The sequence below is a fragment of the Pollicipes pollicipes genome, unplaced genomic scaffold (assembly GCF_011947565.3).
Source record: "Pollicipes pollicipes isolate AB1234 unplaced genomic scaffold, Ppol_2.1 Scaffold_2555;HRSCAF=2994_pilon_pilon_pilon, whole genome shotgun sequence".
Classification (NCBI taxonomy): Eukaryota; Metazoa; Arthropoda; class Thecostraca; order Pollicipedomorpha; family Pollicipedidae; genus Pollicipes; species Pollicipes pollicipes.
The window spans coordinates 29811540-29825084 of NW_023596136.1; the positions used below are offsets into that span (position 1 = coordinate 29811540).

At 57.8% G+C, this 13545-nt stretch overlaps 1 protein-coding gene across 1 annotated transcript; it reads right to left on the reverse strand.

Annotated features, from left to right (window-relative positions):
* Positions 1–4503: 4503 nt before the first annotated feature.
* LOC119102270 (rabankyrin-5) lies at positions 4504–11575 on the reverse strand. Its single transcript, XM_037225642.1, has 7 exons — positions 11461–11575; positions 10603–10993; positions 10004–10118; positions 7201–7396; positions 6817–6920; positions 5248–5376; positions 4504–4795 (listed from the first exon to the last, which is right to left on the reverse strand). Exons 2-7 carry the CDS (start codon positions 10977–10979, stop codon positions 4526–4528), a joined length of 1191 nt encoding a protein of 396 aa, XP_037081537.1. The 5' UTR covers positions 10980–10993; positions 11461–11575; the 3' UTR covers positions 4504–4525.
* Positions 11576–13545: the final 1970 nt, after the last annotated feature.

Below are 13545 nucleotides of genomic sequence, written 5' to 3' on the forward strand. Positions count from 1 at the left end.
AGCGGACCGGGCACAGCTATCAATTCACAGGCAAGGGATGATTTGAACGGAAGGGTCTTCTCGCCGACCAGCGATTTACATTTCCGGCCGCTGCTGCTCCCACAAGGGCATGGTGTGCGCATGGCAGCACCCGTCACGCACGGCTCCAGTATTTCACATGAACGCCGTAACTTTGCAAACGGCCGCTGCTGCTGGCACGACAGCTTTGAGCAAGCCAATATCAAGGTAGGGGGTGGGGATGACGACCGAATAAAATGGATGCCCTGGGCTGACCAGTGCGCTGTGCGCACAGGTGACGGCCTCACAGCACCGCTATCTTCTGCATATAGCCGCACTCTTAGCGTCTGATAATAAGTATTTTTCTGGAAGCCGTATTCTCGCCATTTCAATGTGGGAGGGCCGGCCACAGTGGTCAATGCGCCGTCCAGGCGTGAGCTGAACAAAAGAGGTCATGTGGACCGAAGAACGATTTGTATCACCGACGTATAGCGCTCCTACAATGGCATCGCGTGCACTTAGTCGCACCCGCCGTGCACGATTAAAGTATCTTAAACAGGATACAGGACCATTGTGAATCACTTGCTACCGCCGGGCCTTCGAGCACTGGGTGGCAGTGCCGGCGGTCGACGGAATAAAAGGATGCCGGAAACGCACTCGTGTGTTTTAATACCAATTATTAACACAAAAATTACTTCAAAACCCCCATCTGATACAGAAATTTTTCAAGGTTTTGATCAGTCAGTTTGTCTTGTGATCTCCGCATCAATTTATAGTCATTGAGTTTTAAAAGATGGTGATGCACCTTGCATTTCACTTCAGTCTGAAAGGATAATAGGAAAAATCTTGCTCTTGACACCCAAAAGTAAAACCCATTCTGGGATCCTGTATCAACACGCAACCTGGCGGCCGGTTGAATACCCTTTGATCGGGCGGGGAGGGGCAATCCAGCCCCCCCCTAAGATCTCGAAAACTAAGATAGCTAGAGACACAAAATTCCCAGGATAGAGTAAACTGTACGTGAAATCTCTTGTGTCACAATTTGAGGTGCCTAGGTTGCAACCTTGTGGTCAAATAAGGTTAAACAAGATCAAATTCCAGATTGGTGTCTTGAGTGCCCCCAGAACTCCTCATGCAACCACTGTGGAGCTAGATATCTGTTCTAAGCAATAGGTGGGGTCAGTGACCTTGCTTGGCCTTTATAAGATCAAGGTGACCAAGTGCCCAAGAGATTGCCCCTGTTTTGTTGTTCGAATCAGCGTGAAAGATTGCACTTAGCGGCGGGTTCCTAAAAACAAATCGTTGACCTGGGTCATTTTAGGTCAGCGGCCTACTCTGACCTTTAAAGTCTATGGAAGATGTCTGCTGTGGTCGCTGTCATTGATAAATTCAAAATCAGCACTAGAAACTACCCCTTACAACCAAGCTCTCGAGTAAAAAGGTTAGTCTTGACCTCGTTCTGAACCTCATATACCCGATCCTAGGTCAATAAGATTGGTTGTAATTCTAAACTAAATTGGTTTACTGCCTAGAAAGTTATATGAAATCAGTATGGCTTCGTCCAACACTCCGTTGTTCCATCACATTGAACGATTCCCTAGAAATGCGCTCCGCTGAAGGCCATGGCCGACTGACTGACCTGGCTTAGGTCGGCGACCTTACAAGGTACATCTGATTTTTGTCAAAAGATCCATTATTCAATCTTCTACAGCTGTGACAAGTTTGACGCGGAGAAGCCGTGCCAAACCTTCACCGAACGGCTACGCCGCGCGGTTCCCAATTGTGCTGAGACAATTTCCGGAGGCTTTATTTGACCCCCACCCGGACGGGCGTCAATCAGTAGCCATCAGCTGGTCACCACACTGGCCAGCCGGCTAATCGCCTTGGTGCCGGGGCGGCTGGCCGTCGTCCGCCCGAAAACCAGTTTCCTGCAACCGACCTAGCCAAGGAATAACATAGGAGAAAGGGGATAGCTGGCTTAGATAGCCGGCTTATTTTCATCATAAGGTGGCCCGGATCTTAACGGCAATCTGGGATCTTCCAGTTTTGAGCACCGTGCATTTATCGAGCAACGTTCGTAAGCCAATGAACCTAGCGCGCCCGAACCGCCAGCAACATTCCACTCACCGCTGGTTGTTCTTGTTCAGAGCCGCACGCCATATGGCTCAGTGTGCAGGCTCGCCTCGCCCAGAGCCCGCGCCAGTTCGGTGGCTGTCGCCATCCACGCTGCACCGATCAGGCGGCCGCGACACGGCACCGTCTTGAAACGCCGGTGTGAAGGCCCACGCTGGCGCGTGGCGCGCAAAACGCACACCACCTCACGCAATGGGGCTTGGTGGAGTGCTGTGGAGTGGAGCCTGTGCCACGGCGCAATGGGCCTGGAGGCTTATCAGCCACGTTGTACCACTAACCATTGAAATGCGGTGTCTGGCCTGCAGCGACAAATTGACCAGCCCGGCGGCAGCGGAGTGAGTGTTCCTCGAGTGCTGTGGAGTGGAGCCTGTGCCGTGGAGTGCTGTAGAGTTGAGCCTGTGCCGTGGAGTGCTGTGGAGTAGAGCCTGTGGCGTGGAGTGCTGTGGAGTGGAGTCTGTGCCATGGGGTACTGTGGAGTGGGGCCTGTGGCGTGGAGTGCTGTGGAATGGAGTCTGTGCCGTGGGGTGCTGTGGAGTGGGGCTTGTGCCGCGGGGTGCTGTGGAGCGGGACTCGTGCTGTGGAGTGCTGTGGAGTGGGGCTTGTGCCGTGGTGTGCTGTGGAGCGGAGATTGAACCGTAGAGTGCCGTGGAGTGAAGCCTGTGCCATGGAGTGCTTTGGAGTGGAGCCTGCGCCATGGAATGATGTGGAGTGGAGCCTGCGCCATGGAATGATGTGGAGTGGAGCTTGTGCCGTGGAGTGCTGGCCGCTTGATACCGCCGCTCTTTGAAGGCCCAGCCAATCACAAACAGGGACGAACTGCAGCAATATATCGACAACAGCGGGCGATCGTCGAATGCATTGGAATCGCACAATTTGATGACACTCGCCGCGGATCAGAACTACACTGGTACCATGTACAGCACTACTGGTATGGCTGCACTCCATCTTCTTGTCCACCACATATTACAGAGAACATGAAGCAGCATTTTGAAGAACAATGATCGCTGACCGCTCGAAAATAATACATCGGCATCGCAGGCATTACGGAGCCAAGCACGAGTGTCCGCCGTTCCTACCAGGGTGAGAGGCAGGTGATGCCATGTGGCCTCAGCAGCTGAGCGCATCGCTATGACTCAATGACGACGACGAGCCAAGCAAGGGACTACAGGACTAAAATGGTGCGGGATTGAGAAACAAAACAAAGCAATATAGTGCAGTTCGGTGCCGAGATGGCACACCAAGCGGTGTCCATACCCCGCTGTGGCAGAAGCCAGTTGAAAGGGGCAGTTTCGCACGCATGCCGTTGTCCGCCTACCGGAACAGAATGCAGTGCAAAGGCCACTGGAAAGTGTTGGCTGATTGATGGAAAGGGCAGGACGTCAGGAAGAGCTTGACGAGCTTCATCTCTGTAAGGGGACACGAAAATAATCATGCAGTTTAATGACGACCATTAGTACCCAAGGACAGCGGCAGCCCAAGATGTTTTGGCCGGCGACTACTACAGAGGTATGGACTGTGGAGGCTCCCATGCCCAGATACGGCAATCACGTTCGACACGATCAGAGGCAGAATAGTGACCATGACATCGCCACCAAACGTTAAACGGGGTGCTCCGCGTTTATGTGGGGCTTTGAACTTAATGGCCATCTTGAAGATCTTTCGATGCTGTCCACAATCCTGCCTTTCTTAAAACCCAAGCCCCTCTCGTGTCTAAGCTACACGCCCGCGAAGATGGTTGAGTATTTGGATGCCAAGTTGACATTCATGACTTCATAATAACGTCATTCAAATTATGTCATTCAAGAGGCCATGCCGCGATCAGAGCCAATACAAATTTGGTTGTAGAGGCGTCCATATCTGGCGTTCGTGGGCGCGATTCCAGATATAACGGCCGTTAACTGACCGTCAATCAATGTTGTGCGAGGTGCTATGACGTAATCAAGCCATGACGCATTGAGGGGCATATTTACTAAACAGAGAAGTGTGTTGGCTGGAGCAGTGTTTTCCATTTAAACTGAAAATGATTAGTTGAAAGCGAGCTTGTTTCATGACATCTCATGCTTGCCTCAATGTCTTCTGAGGTGAAACATCCCCTTTAACAGCAGCCATGCCAGCCGATAAACTGACATCACTGCCTCCGAAATAAGCACAATCCGCGAAAATATCACGTTTAGACAGAAAAGCCCCGCTGTAAGGCGCTACATCAGGAATAGCACGAGCTTCAGTCCACCGCCATCGGTAGCGGATTTAACATTGGCCACCGTCTTTCTCCAGACTTCTCGCCACACGGCGCCCAAAGCGCCCATCCCGCACATCACTCCCAGCCTCTCCCAGATTACGAGCACCCGCACACAACTGCGGCCGAGCCGGGATTACACGAACGTGGCTTCACTTTTCACGCGCCTCGGCACACCGCACGTCCATCTCCTCCCCGGAGGTCGAGCGACTCCCCCTCCCCCCCGCGGGCCCGGCGCGTCCGGTCCCGCCGGGGCCGGAGCCGGCCGCGCCGGCTCAGTGTAGCCTCTGGCGCTTGGGGGCGCGCCGGGCGCGCGGGGTGCCGCCGGACTGAGTGACGCGGTCGGCCGGCGGCACCTTGAAGCCGCCCCGCTCCATCAGGATGCTGCAGATGAGGCTGCTGTTGGCAGGCAGCAGGTCCCTCGGCCGCCTGCGGAGGGGGCGGAGGTCAGCCGGGGGTCAGACAGGGCACGGGAGCATGTCAGCCGGGGTCAGACGCGGCACGGGCGGAGATCAGCCGGGGCTAGAAGCGTCGCGGGCGCACGGACGCGACGCCATTCAGCAGGCGCGGATCGAACCACAGTGCGAAGGAGTGCACTTCGAAGACAAGCGGAGCACGTTCGTGGAGCGCATGTCGATCGTGCGAGGTACTCGATCGGCGAGGCGCCAAACGACCGTGAACATTATTTCAGAGTCGTACAACCGGTTAAACCACAGGAACCCGACTGCACCACGGGCCAGCTTGCCCGCGGTGCTGCCACCTGTCGTGCGATCGAACACCACGTCTTGCCCGCCTCACGGCAGATGTCGCGCCGGGCGCCGCGCCCGCAGCCGGCGCAGCACCGCGTCAGGCGCTCGAGACAAAGACCGGCGGCCGCCCACCTGCAGCGGCGTCGTCTCCGAGAAGTCGGCCATGTTGACGGCGGCGTTGGCCTCGACCAGCTCGCGCACTGTCGGCTCGTCGCCGCGCAGCACGGCGTGGAACAGAGGCGATCGGCCGCCCGTGTCGTCCTGCGCAGCAAGTGACCGCGCGCCGGGTCAGACGACACGTCATCACCGCGCAGCACCGCCCAGCGCACACCGTTTCGCAAGGTTAAAGGGAATGTGTCACGTTTCAAGATATTGAAGCAGCCATCAGATGTGATGAGATACGCTAATTCATAACTGTTGGTATACTTTTGTTGGTATACTGTTGGTACCGCGCACCGGGTCAGACGACACGTCATCACCGCGCAGCACCGCCCAGCGCACACCGTTTCGCAAGGTTAAAGGGAATGTGTCACGTTTCAAGATATTGAAGCAGCCATCAGATGTGACGAAATACGCTAGCTTATAACTGATGGTATACTTTTGAGTGGAAAAGGCGGATTTAGATAATGCAATCTCTGTTTAGTAAATATGCCCCTCGATACGTCATTATTTGATTACATCATCGTACCTTGCACAACACCAATCGAGAGCCAATTGACGGTCATTGTATCTGGACAACGTGCTCACGAATGCCAGATATGAACGACTCGACAACTGCATTTTTCTTGGCCTCGATCGCCGCATGGCAAATGGAATGATAGGATTTGAATGGCGTTATTATGTCGTCATGGATGCCTTGGTGATCTTGAAATAGCCTTCCCGAAAAATTATGCACACCTTCGCAGGCGTGTGGCTCAGAGCCTCGAGGGGTTGAGGTCTTGAGAAGGCTAGGGCTGTGAACTACAACGAATGATCTTCAAGACGGCTATTTCAGCTCCAACCCCATACAAATGTGGCACACTCCCTTCAAAACAGCTCATGAAGGCCGGGTAGCCATGTATGGCACGCTATGGCACGCACGGGGCAAGACAACACACCGCTGCAGGTGCTGCGCAGTATACCGCTGAACACGCGATCGCGCGGGGTAGGATGACACCCGATGATCGTATCGCACTGTCGGGAGTGATTTTATAAATGACACAGGACGATCGAGGGCAAATCCTGGTCCACTACACATGGAGTGAAGCGATACCGGATGCCTGTCTGCTGGACGAACAAGGACACGTCGCAGAATGGCGGCGGGCTGCCAGACCGTTAAAGGCTGACTGCGCAGCACACACAGCGAAAGGACGCCCGGCGAACACCTGGCGAAGTGGCCAACACCCGGCGAGGCGGTGTGAAGTCATCAAACAGAGACCACCTTCTGAGCGTATCACCAGGCTCGAGGCCGCATGCCGGGACTGACTGCGGTGTATATGAAGGGTCACAAATTAGGCCACAAGACACCAACAACGTCAACCACGGCTGGTATTTTTCCGTTGACGCGCCCCACCGACGTCATTTGCACAGCACTGTCCGTTCCGTGAACAGCGCCCACGGTCTGCCCCGAGCTGGCCGCCGCAGCGTCCTGCCCGACAGGCCACGCCGCCGGCGGCGAGCACGGCGGCGCGGCCGGGACAAACCAGGCCGCGCCGGACTTACCGCCACGTTGACGTCGACACGCGACTCGATCAGCAGCTGCAGCGCGCGCCGGTGCGGCTCCTGCTGCGGCTGGTGGATCACCACCAGGTGGAGCGCCGTGTACCCTGCCGGCGGGCGTAGCGGGTCACCGCGGACCCGGTGGCGGGCCGGGCATCTGCACACAGCCGCCGGCCACATGGCCAAGACACAGCGCCCGTCGAAATAAACGCCACGCATTCAAACCTTGCCTCCACCACGACAGGCCCGTCGCTAGGTATGTGTAGACCCCTCCCCGTCCCGCCATCATCGCCACAAACCTCTACCCTTCCTGCGGGTCGTAACGCCTCAGCCGTCCGTCCCCAGCCAGGGCCAGCGCCGACCGGCCGTCCGCCCGCCTCTCCTCACCCTCCAGGTTCTTCTGGTCCAGCAGGTTGACGTCGTCGCCCATCCGCTGCAGTAGCGTCTGCAGCACGTCCACGCGCTGGAAGCGGGCCGCCAGGTGGAGGGGCGTGTTGCCGAGCGAGTCGCGCGCGTCCAGTCGGGCGCCACGCTGCAGCAGCGCATCGGCCGCCTTCGGGCACGTGACCACGTGCAGCGGCGTCTGGGGAGGGCCGAGCGGGCCGTCACAGCCAGGCTCCTCAGGGACAAGGTCACAGGCAGCCTCAGGGGCGCGGTCACAGGCAGCCCCAGGGAGGCAGTGGTCGGGCGGCGCCGAGAACAGTGTCACGCGCGGCGGACTGGGTCAGATGCGCCCCGCAGCAGCACGCCTGCTCCGTAAACCGGACGCTGTCAGCCAGAGAAGACCAAACAAACCGGAATCGGCTGGCCCCGCAGCGCAAGCGACCTATCGCGCTGGTTCGGCCGCCTCGACGATGGTTTGCTGCACCGTCTCCGCGTTTCACTGGTTCCACAGATGTCGCCAGTGGCATGCACGGATTGACTGGCGTGCAAGGCTGGTTCCAAACACAGGTCCTACAGTTTGGCTCAGAAACGCGCCACATGGCCAAAAAGCAGCTATCCAAAGGAAACAAAGACTCGCCGGGGTTTTACGGTGCAGCGTATCGCATAAAGCTGGGTATGCAATGCACTGCGCGGCGTTCACACACATATAAATCTTCCTGACACTTCAACACCGGCGCAACGCACACGACGTCACATATCTCAAGCACGTCACCCCCAGTCTATCGGGTCATACTGCGCTAATAGCTTCCGGCGAATAGCTAATCTCGACGAATGCCGTCGTCGAGATTAATGTCACTATTCTGACTCATACAGCCCACAGATGGGGCAGCCATTGGTGTCCAGCGACAGAAGCCGTCGCCACACCCAGACCGTCCTTGAAAGGACGCCATTCAGCCGCGAAAGTGTGGGCTTTTACCCGAGCTGGTTGAAGACAATTCAAGGAAAGATTCATTTGCATGATGTGCTCTCGCGTAGCCCTCAAAAACTTACAACGGGAGTATTTTTATGAAGTAGTTCCAGAGCAGGGCATCACCCCGCCAAAAAGACGGTCGCCTCACATTGCCTAGCCAGCGACAAACAGGGCTGCTCGAGACCAAACCCCTCCCCAAACCCCAACATCCACAGAACATTCTGGAATACGGACCATTCAGTCACGGCTAAAGCCCCATTCCAATGAGGAGAAAACCCCTCTTTGCGAAGGGCTGTTGCCGTGCGGACGGCGTAGTCACGTTGACACGACGTTCATCCGCGCCGATGCATCCAGCCACGGGTTCGAACCTGACACCGGGCCGATATTTCGCGACGTGGCGTAATGCCGCGCCACTGTTGGCGCGTAACCGCAACGTGACCGCGCATCGCACCCCGCACAGCGCTGGTGGGGGCGCCACGGCAACTGCGCCCGGCGGTGAAGACCCGAGGTGTCGTCACCCTTCCGGTCGGAGCACTTCGAAGCGCCAACAGTGCCCGAACCGCGCGACTCCGGACGCCATCTGGCACTCGAGCCGACCGATAACTGGCAGCACCAGTGCGGACTCCGCTGCGACGGAGGGGAGGTGACCTCGGCCTCCCCCCGGGCCGTACCGTACCAAGCGCGCCGGGCCGGGCTAGGACCCAGAGACGTACAAGGCATCCCTGAACCATTACTCTAGAAAAATCCGCTGCATGACGACAGGCTGATACACACACACACATATATATATATATATATATATATATATATATATATATATATATATATATATATATATATATATATATATATATACATGGGGCTGACACATATAAATGCGATACACGCACATACGCTCACTTAACATTGCATACACTGAGGTTTGTATGCTATGCCGAGCGTTGTTTTCTGTTTGACAAGTTGAAGTTTTCAACTTGTCCCGTTCTTTTTGTATGTACGCCACACTATTTCCAATAGGCCGACGCCTGTGACGTCAACGTAAAATCGCATACATATGCGAAAGGTTTTTTCCCGCGCCTACCAGTAGCTGCGTCGTGCAATTCGCGTGCAAAGTGAAAGAGGGGTTTGCCGTGGTCACACCGCTGCAAGAAACTGAAGTCACGCCTCGACAAGAACCCATTGCGCGAACAATGTCTGAAATTAAGCCGATGAGACTATAAGCATGGCGCTGTTAGAGAACATTACCAACGAAGTAGTATTTGACATAAGTGATAAGCGCCAGATAAGCCAGAAGTTAGAATCTTTCAAGGGTTGTACACTGCGACCCATTTTTAGTCTTTTTAGCAGCATGACACTTAAGCAATGCTCTGAAGTTTTGCCTCCCGATTGCAACAAAGCGTACCCCATTAGCCTGGAAATCTTACCCGCCCTTGACGATATTCTGTACACTGTCTCTGAATATATCTTCGGACAGAAAATTGATCAAACCTTTTGCAAGAATAATTTCAGGGACAGCGGCCCAGTTAGGCATACATTGTTGCAATGATAACGATCTTATCACTCCAATTAATGCGTCACTCCAGATAAAAGGCGCGCTTTTTCCTGCCCCAGGTTTTCCGCGGGCAGTACCGAGCGATCGCCTACGTTATGCAGCGTTATCGCTCGGCCGCATTCAAACAGTCTGCCACTGTGGCGGGTATACGGCTGGCCCTTCACCAACCCGGCTACCGGTGCTGCGACGATTCCGCAGCCGTACCCGGCCAGCACTGGGCGGCGGCGGCGCGCGCAGCTCCACCCGGCCAGCATTGCGCGGTGGCGGCGCGCGCGGCGCCTCACCTCTCCATGTCGGTTCTTGGTGTTGACGTGGGTGCCGTGGCGGAAGTGGATCATGAGCTCGGCGTACCGGATCAGTTCGCTGACATTGCCCTGCCTCGCCATCTTGTGGATCAGTCTGCGCGGGGGACAGCGAATGTCAGCACGACGCGACGAACCGAGCCCGCGCCGGCGTGACGTCGCCGCGGTCTGCAGCGATGCATGTGCACGTGGTCACGTGACGCGGCCGAGGGACTGCTTGAGGACCGAGCCAGTCCGTAAACAAAAACAAGTGTGCCAGAACCCAGGGCAGACATTACATAAATCATGAGAAACTGACGCCGACATAAACTGAACGAATGCCAACTGGTCGACCTGCGATTTCCCGCTGACCCTGCTGACCCTCACATGTCTCTCGCCACCGAGCGACTATCGCTACCATTCGCACCACGGGGACTTCCCGCCTAAACTGGCATCGAGATTTCACAGCGGATGACCGGCAACAACCACATGCGTACTGAAACAACAGGGCCACGACCCGCCGCGCGCACGGCGCAGCGGCTGACCCCGCGGGGGAGAGCGCCACCGGCGAGCGGCGCGCCGGCGGCGCAGCGTTCGCTCACATGTCCCCATCCAGCCGGCTGCGCCGCTGCGCCACCACGTAGGTGAAGAGCGCCTGGAAGGCCCTGGTTCGCGTGACGCCGGGCGGCAGGGCGGCGTCGCTGAAGCGGGGCAGCAGCGCCAGGATGCGCCGCGCCTTGCGCAGCGCTAGGCCGTCCAGCTGCACTGTCTGGCCCGACTCCCGCGGCAGCGCGGCCGCCGCCGGCGGCGGCACCCACGCCGGCGGCGCCTGCAGCAGGCTGTCCACCTGCTGGCGCTCGTTCGGCTGCACGACGCCCAGGAACGCCTCGATATCGAAGTCGATGACGGGAAAGGCGGCTGGCGCCGGCCGCGGCGCGGGCAGGCCGCCGCCCGCCGCGTGCGGCATCGCCAGCTCCATGTCGTCGGGGTTGGCTGCAACGGGCGCGGTTTGTTTACGGCCGGCCCGACCGGCGGACGGGAGCTCAGGCCAGCAGTGCCGCTCGCCGGTCTGCCGTGGCACTCGCCGCCGGATCAGACCGTCGAGCGCACCAGGACAGCAGACAAGCACACACGTGGGCACGGCTGTCGGACACCCGGCAGACACGGCAGTGACCTCCACCCGCGGAGCAGACCGCACACTCGAGACACACGGCCGATGCCTCGCCGGACAGAGCGGCCACACGACCCCAGGCCGGCAACTTTACCCGGTCCCAAAATACGCTGACGTCAAACGTCGGGACGGCGGGCACACAACACTCGCACGCACACACCCCACACACAGACACATACACATACACCGAGGTTAGTCGCACTGCAGTGCTGTCGCAGCAGTCGTCGCGCACCGACCGCGTGCAGTCACCGGTCTTTCCCGTGACGCGCCACCAGTTCAGCGCACTCACCGCTTTACACGGCGGTTCGTCGCCTACAGTCCCTGCGCCTTCTCGCGGGGTCCGCCGCCGTGGTCGCACCGCCGCCGCCCGAGACCCTGCGCCGCGCGTCTGCCAAAGTCGGGGCCCATCGCGCACTGGCGGCCCGGCGCCGGCGCCGCCGTGACGCCACTACCGGCCGGGGTTTACCGGACGGGCCGAAGGCGGCGGCCGAGGCGAGGGCGCGCCGCCGGGCGGCGCTTGCCCGCGACGCGAGAGGCCGCGAGTCCGCGCACCGCGCACGGGACGTGATGGACTTCCGAGCAGCGCTCGCCCGAGGACCGGGAGAGCGGTGAGAGCTATCGTGGCACGCGGGCGTTCTGATGTCACCGGAAAACGCGTCGTAAGCGCAGATGTCGCCCGCTGATAAGATAGGGCCAGTGATGACGGCCCGTAGCGATGACTTCACGTCACCTCGCTGGAGTGGTCAATTTCGAGATACCAGTCTAATGTGCGCGGAAAACTCAAAGAAACGATCGCATGTGCTCATAATTTTCTTCCACGCACGGCAAGATTTCGACGCCGTCCCCTCCAGTCCAAAATCTCACGTACCGCTCTCATAATTTGCATCATATCAGCATCCTGGCAAACTCGGTCTTCTCGACCCTGACTCATTTGGTCCTCTGAACGCTGACTCATTCGGGCCTCTCGATGGACAGCGCGCAGACAGCTGCCGGCGCTGGGTTTCTCGACACACCGGGTCGCGAGGTAGTACTTTGGACCAAACCCGGGGCAGTGCACCCCGACATCAGTTCCTCATCCACAGGCGAGCGGCTCGGCGGCCCAACTGTACGAGCCGGCGGGCGCCTCGGCGACCTCGAGTGCGACCTTCGCTGTCGTGCCGCCGCGTGAGGGCGGCGGCTCGTGACCGCGCACCACGCGCAGCCGGGCGCACCGCTGGCAGCTGCCCCGTGCGCCGATCGAGGGCAGGTCACCTCGCGGACACCGGTCACCGCGCATCTGCCCCGCCCGGTCCATCCGCCGGGTCACGCTGACCAGAGCCCGATGCGGGACACTCCGATGGGGGCGGGTCACCCACCGCCCCAGCTCAGCGCGCACATAGCTGACCCTCTGCCAACAGCACAGTCGGCCTGATTCCGACTTAGCACCGTCACAGCTCGACCCGCCCCGCCCACGGTCAAGGCACAAGCACGACAATGCCAGTCTGCCATCTTCTGAAGGCAGCCGTTAGCTGTACGACGAACCTGCCAGTTCAACGGCACGCTTTTAATACAACTCTTGACATTTCGCGCCCAGGAAAAATAACGGAAAATCCGCAAGATAAAACATGTGTACGAACCTAAAAAAATGTAACACAGTTTCGTTGCATTTTAGGAAAATATATGGCAGCCATAGTGCGACGAGCTAAGCGAGCTACTGAACATCGTGTTTACTATTACCATTTTCATGAGTATGACCGATCCTATGACTACGAATCGATCCCACTTTCAAATCCGTCCTGACGTGTGTTGTTCTGTGCAATACATGATTAAAAGCCATTTCCAAATGCATTGTGTTAACACTAGCGTAAATGAAATCATAGCATCACTATGTTGATATATGTTGAATGCACGTGACAACACGAGATGTTGTTCTATGTGTCGTCCCGCTGTCGTGCATGCCCTCCTATTACGTCTGGATGGTGCGCAACTCCCAACCGCGAACAGGAGGCAAGCGCATTCCACACGGTTAGAGCTCATGTAAGCTTACGTAACGAAACTACAAAAAAGAAGGTGGCGTGCCAGTACCGACAGGAAATCAACATACCCGACACGAACCGTTGAAGTAAAGCCGACTACGGCCGTCAGGCGGATGTACGATCACGGCCGCGCGTCTCCTGACCAGGTGGCATTACATCGGCATTCCGCTGGCTGTGCCGAGCTGCCGGCTAGAAGGCGCGAGCTGCCGGCTACAAGGCGGGAGCTGCCGGCTACAAGGCGCGAGCTGCCGGCTACAAGGCGCAAGCTGCCGGCTACAAGGCGCAAGCTGCCGGCTACAAGGCGCGAGCTGCCGACTACAATCCGCGAGCTGCCGGCTAGAAGGCGCGAGCTGCTGGCT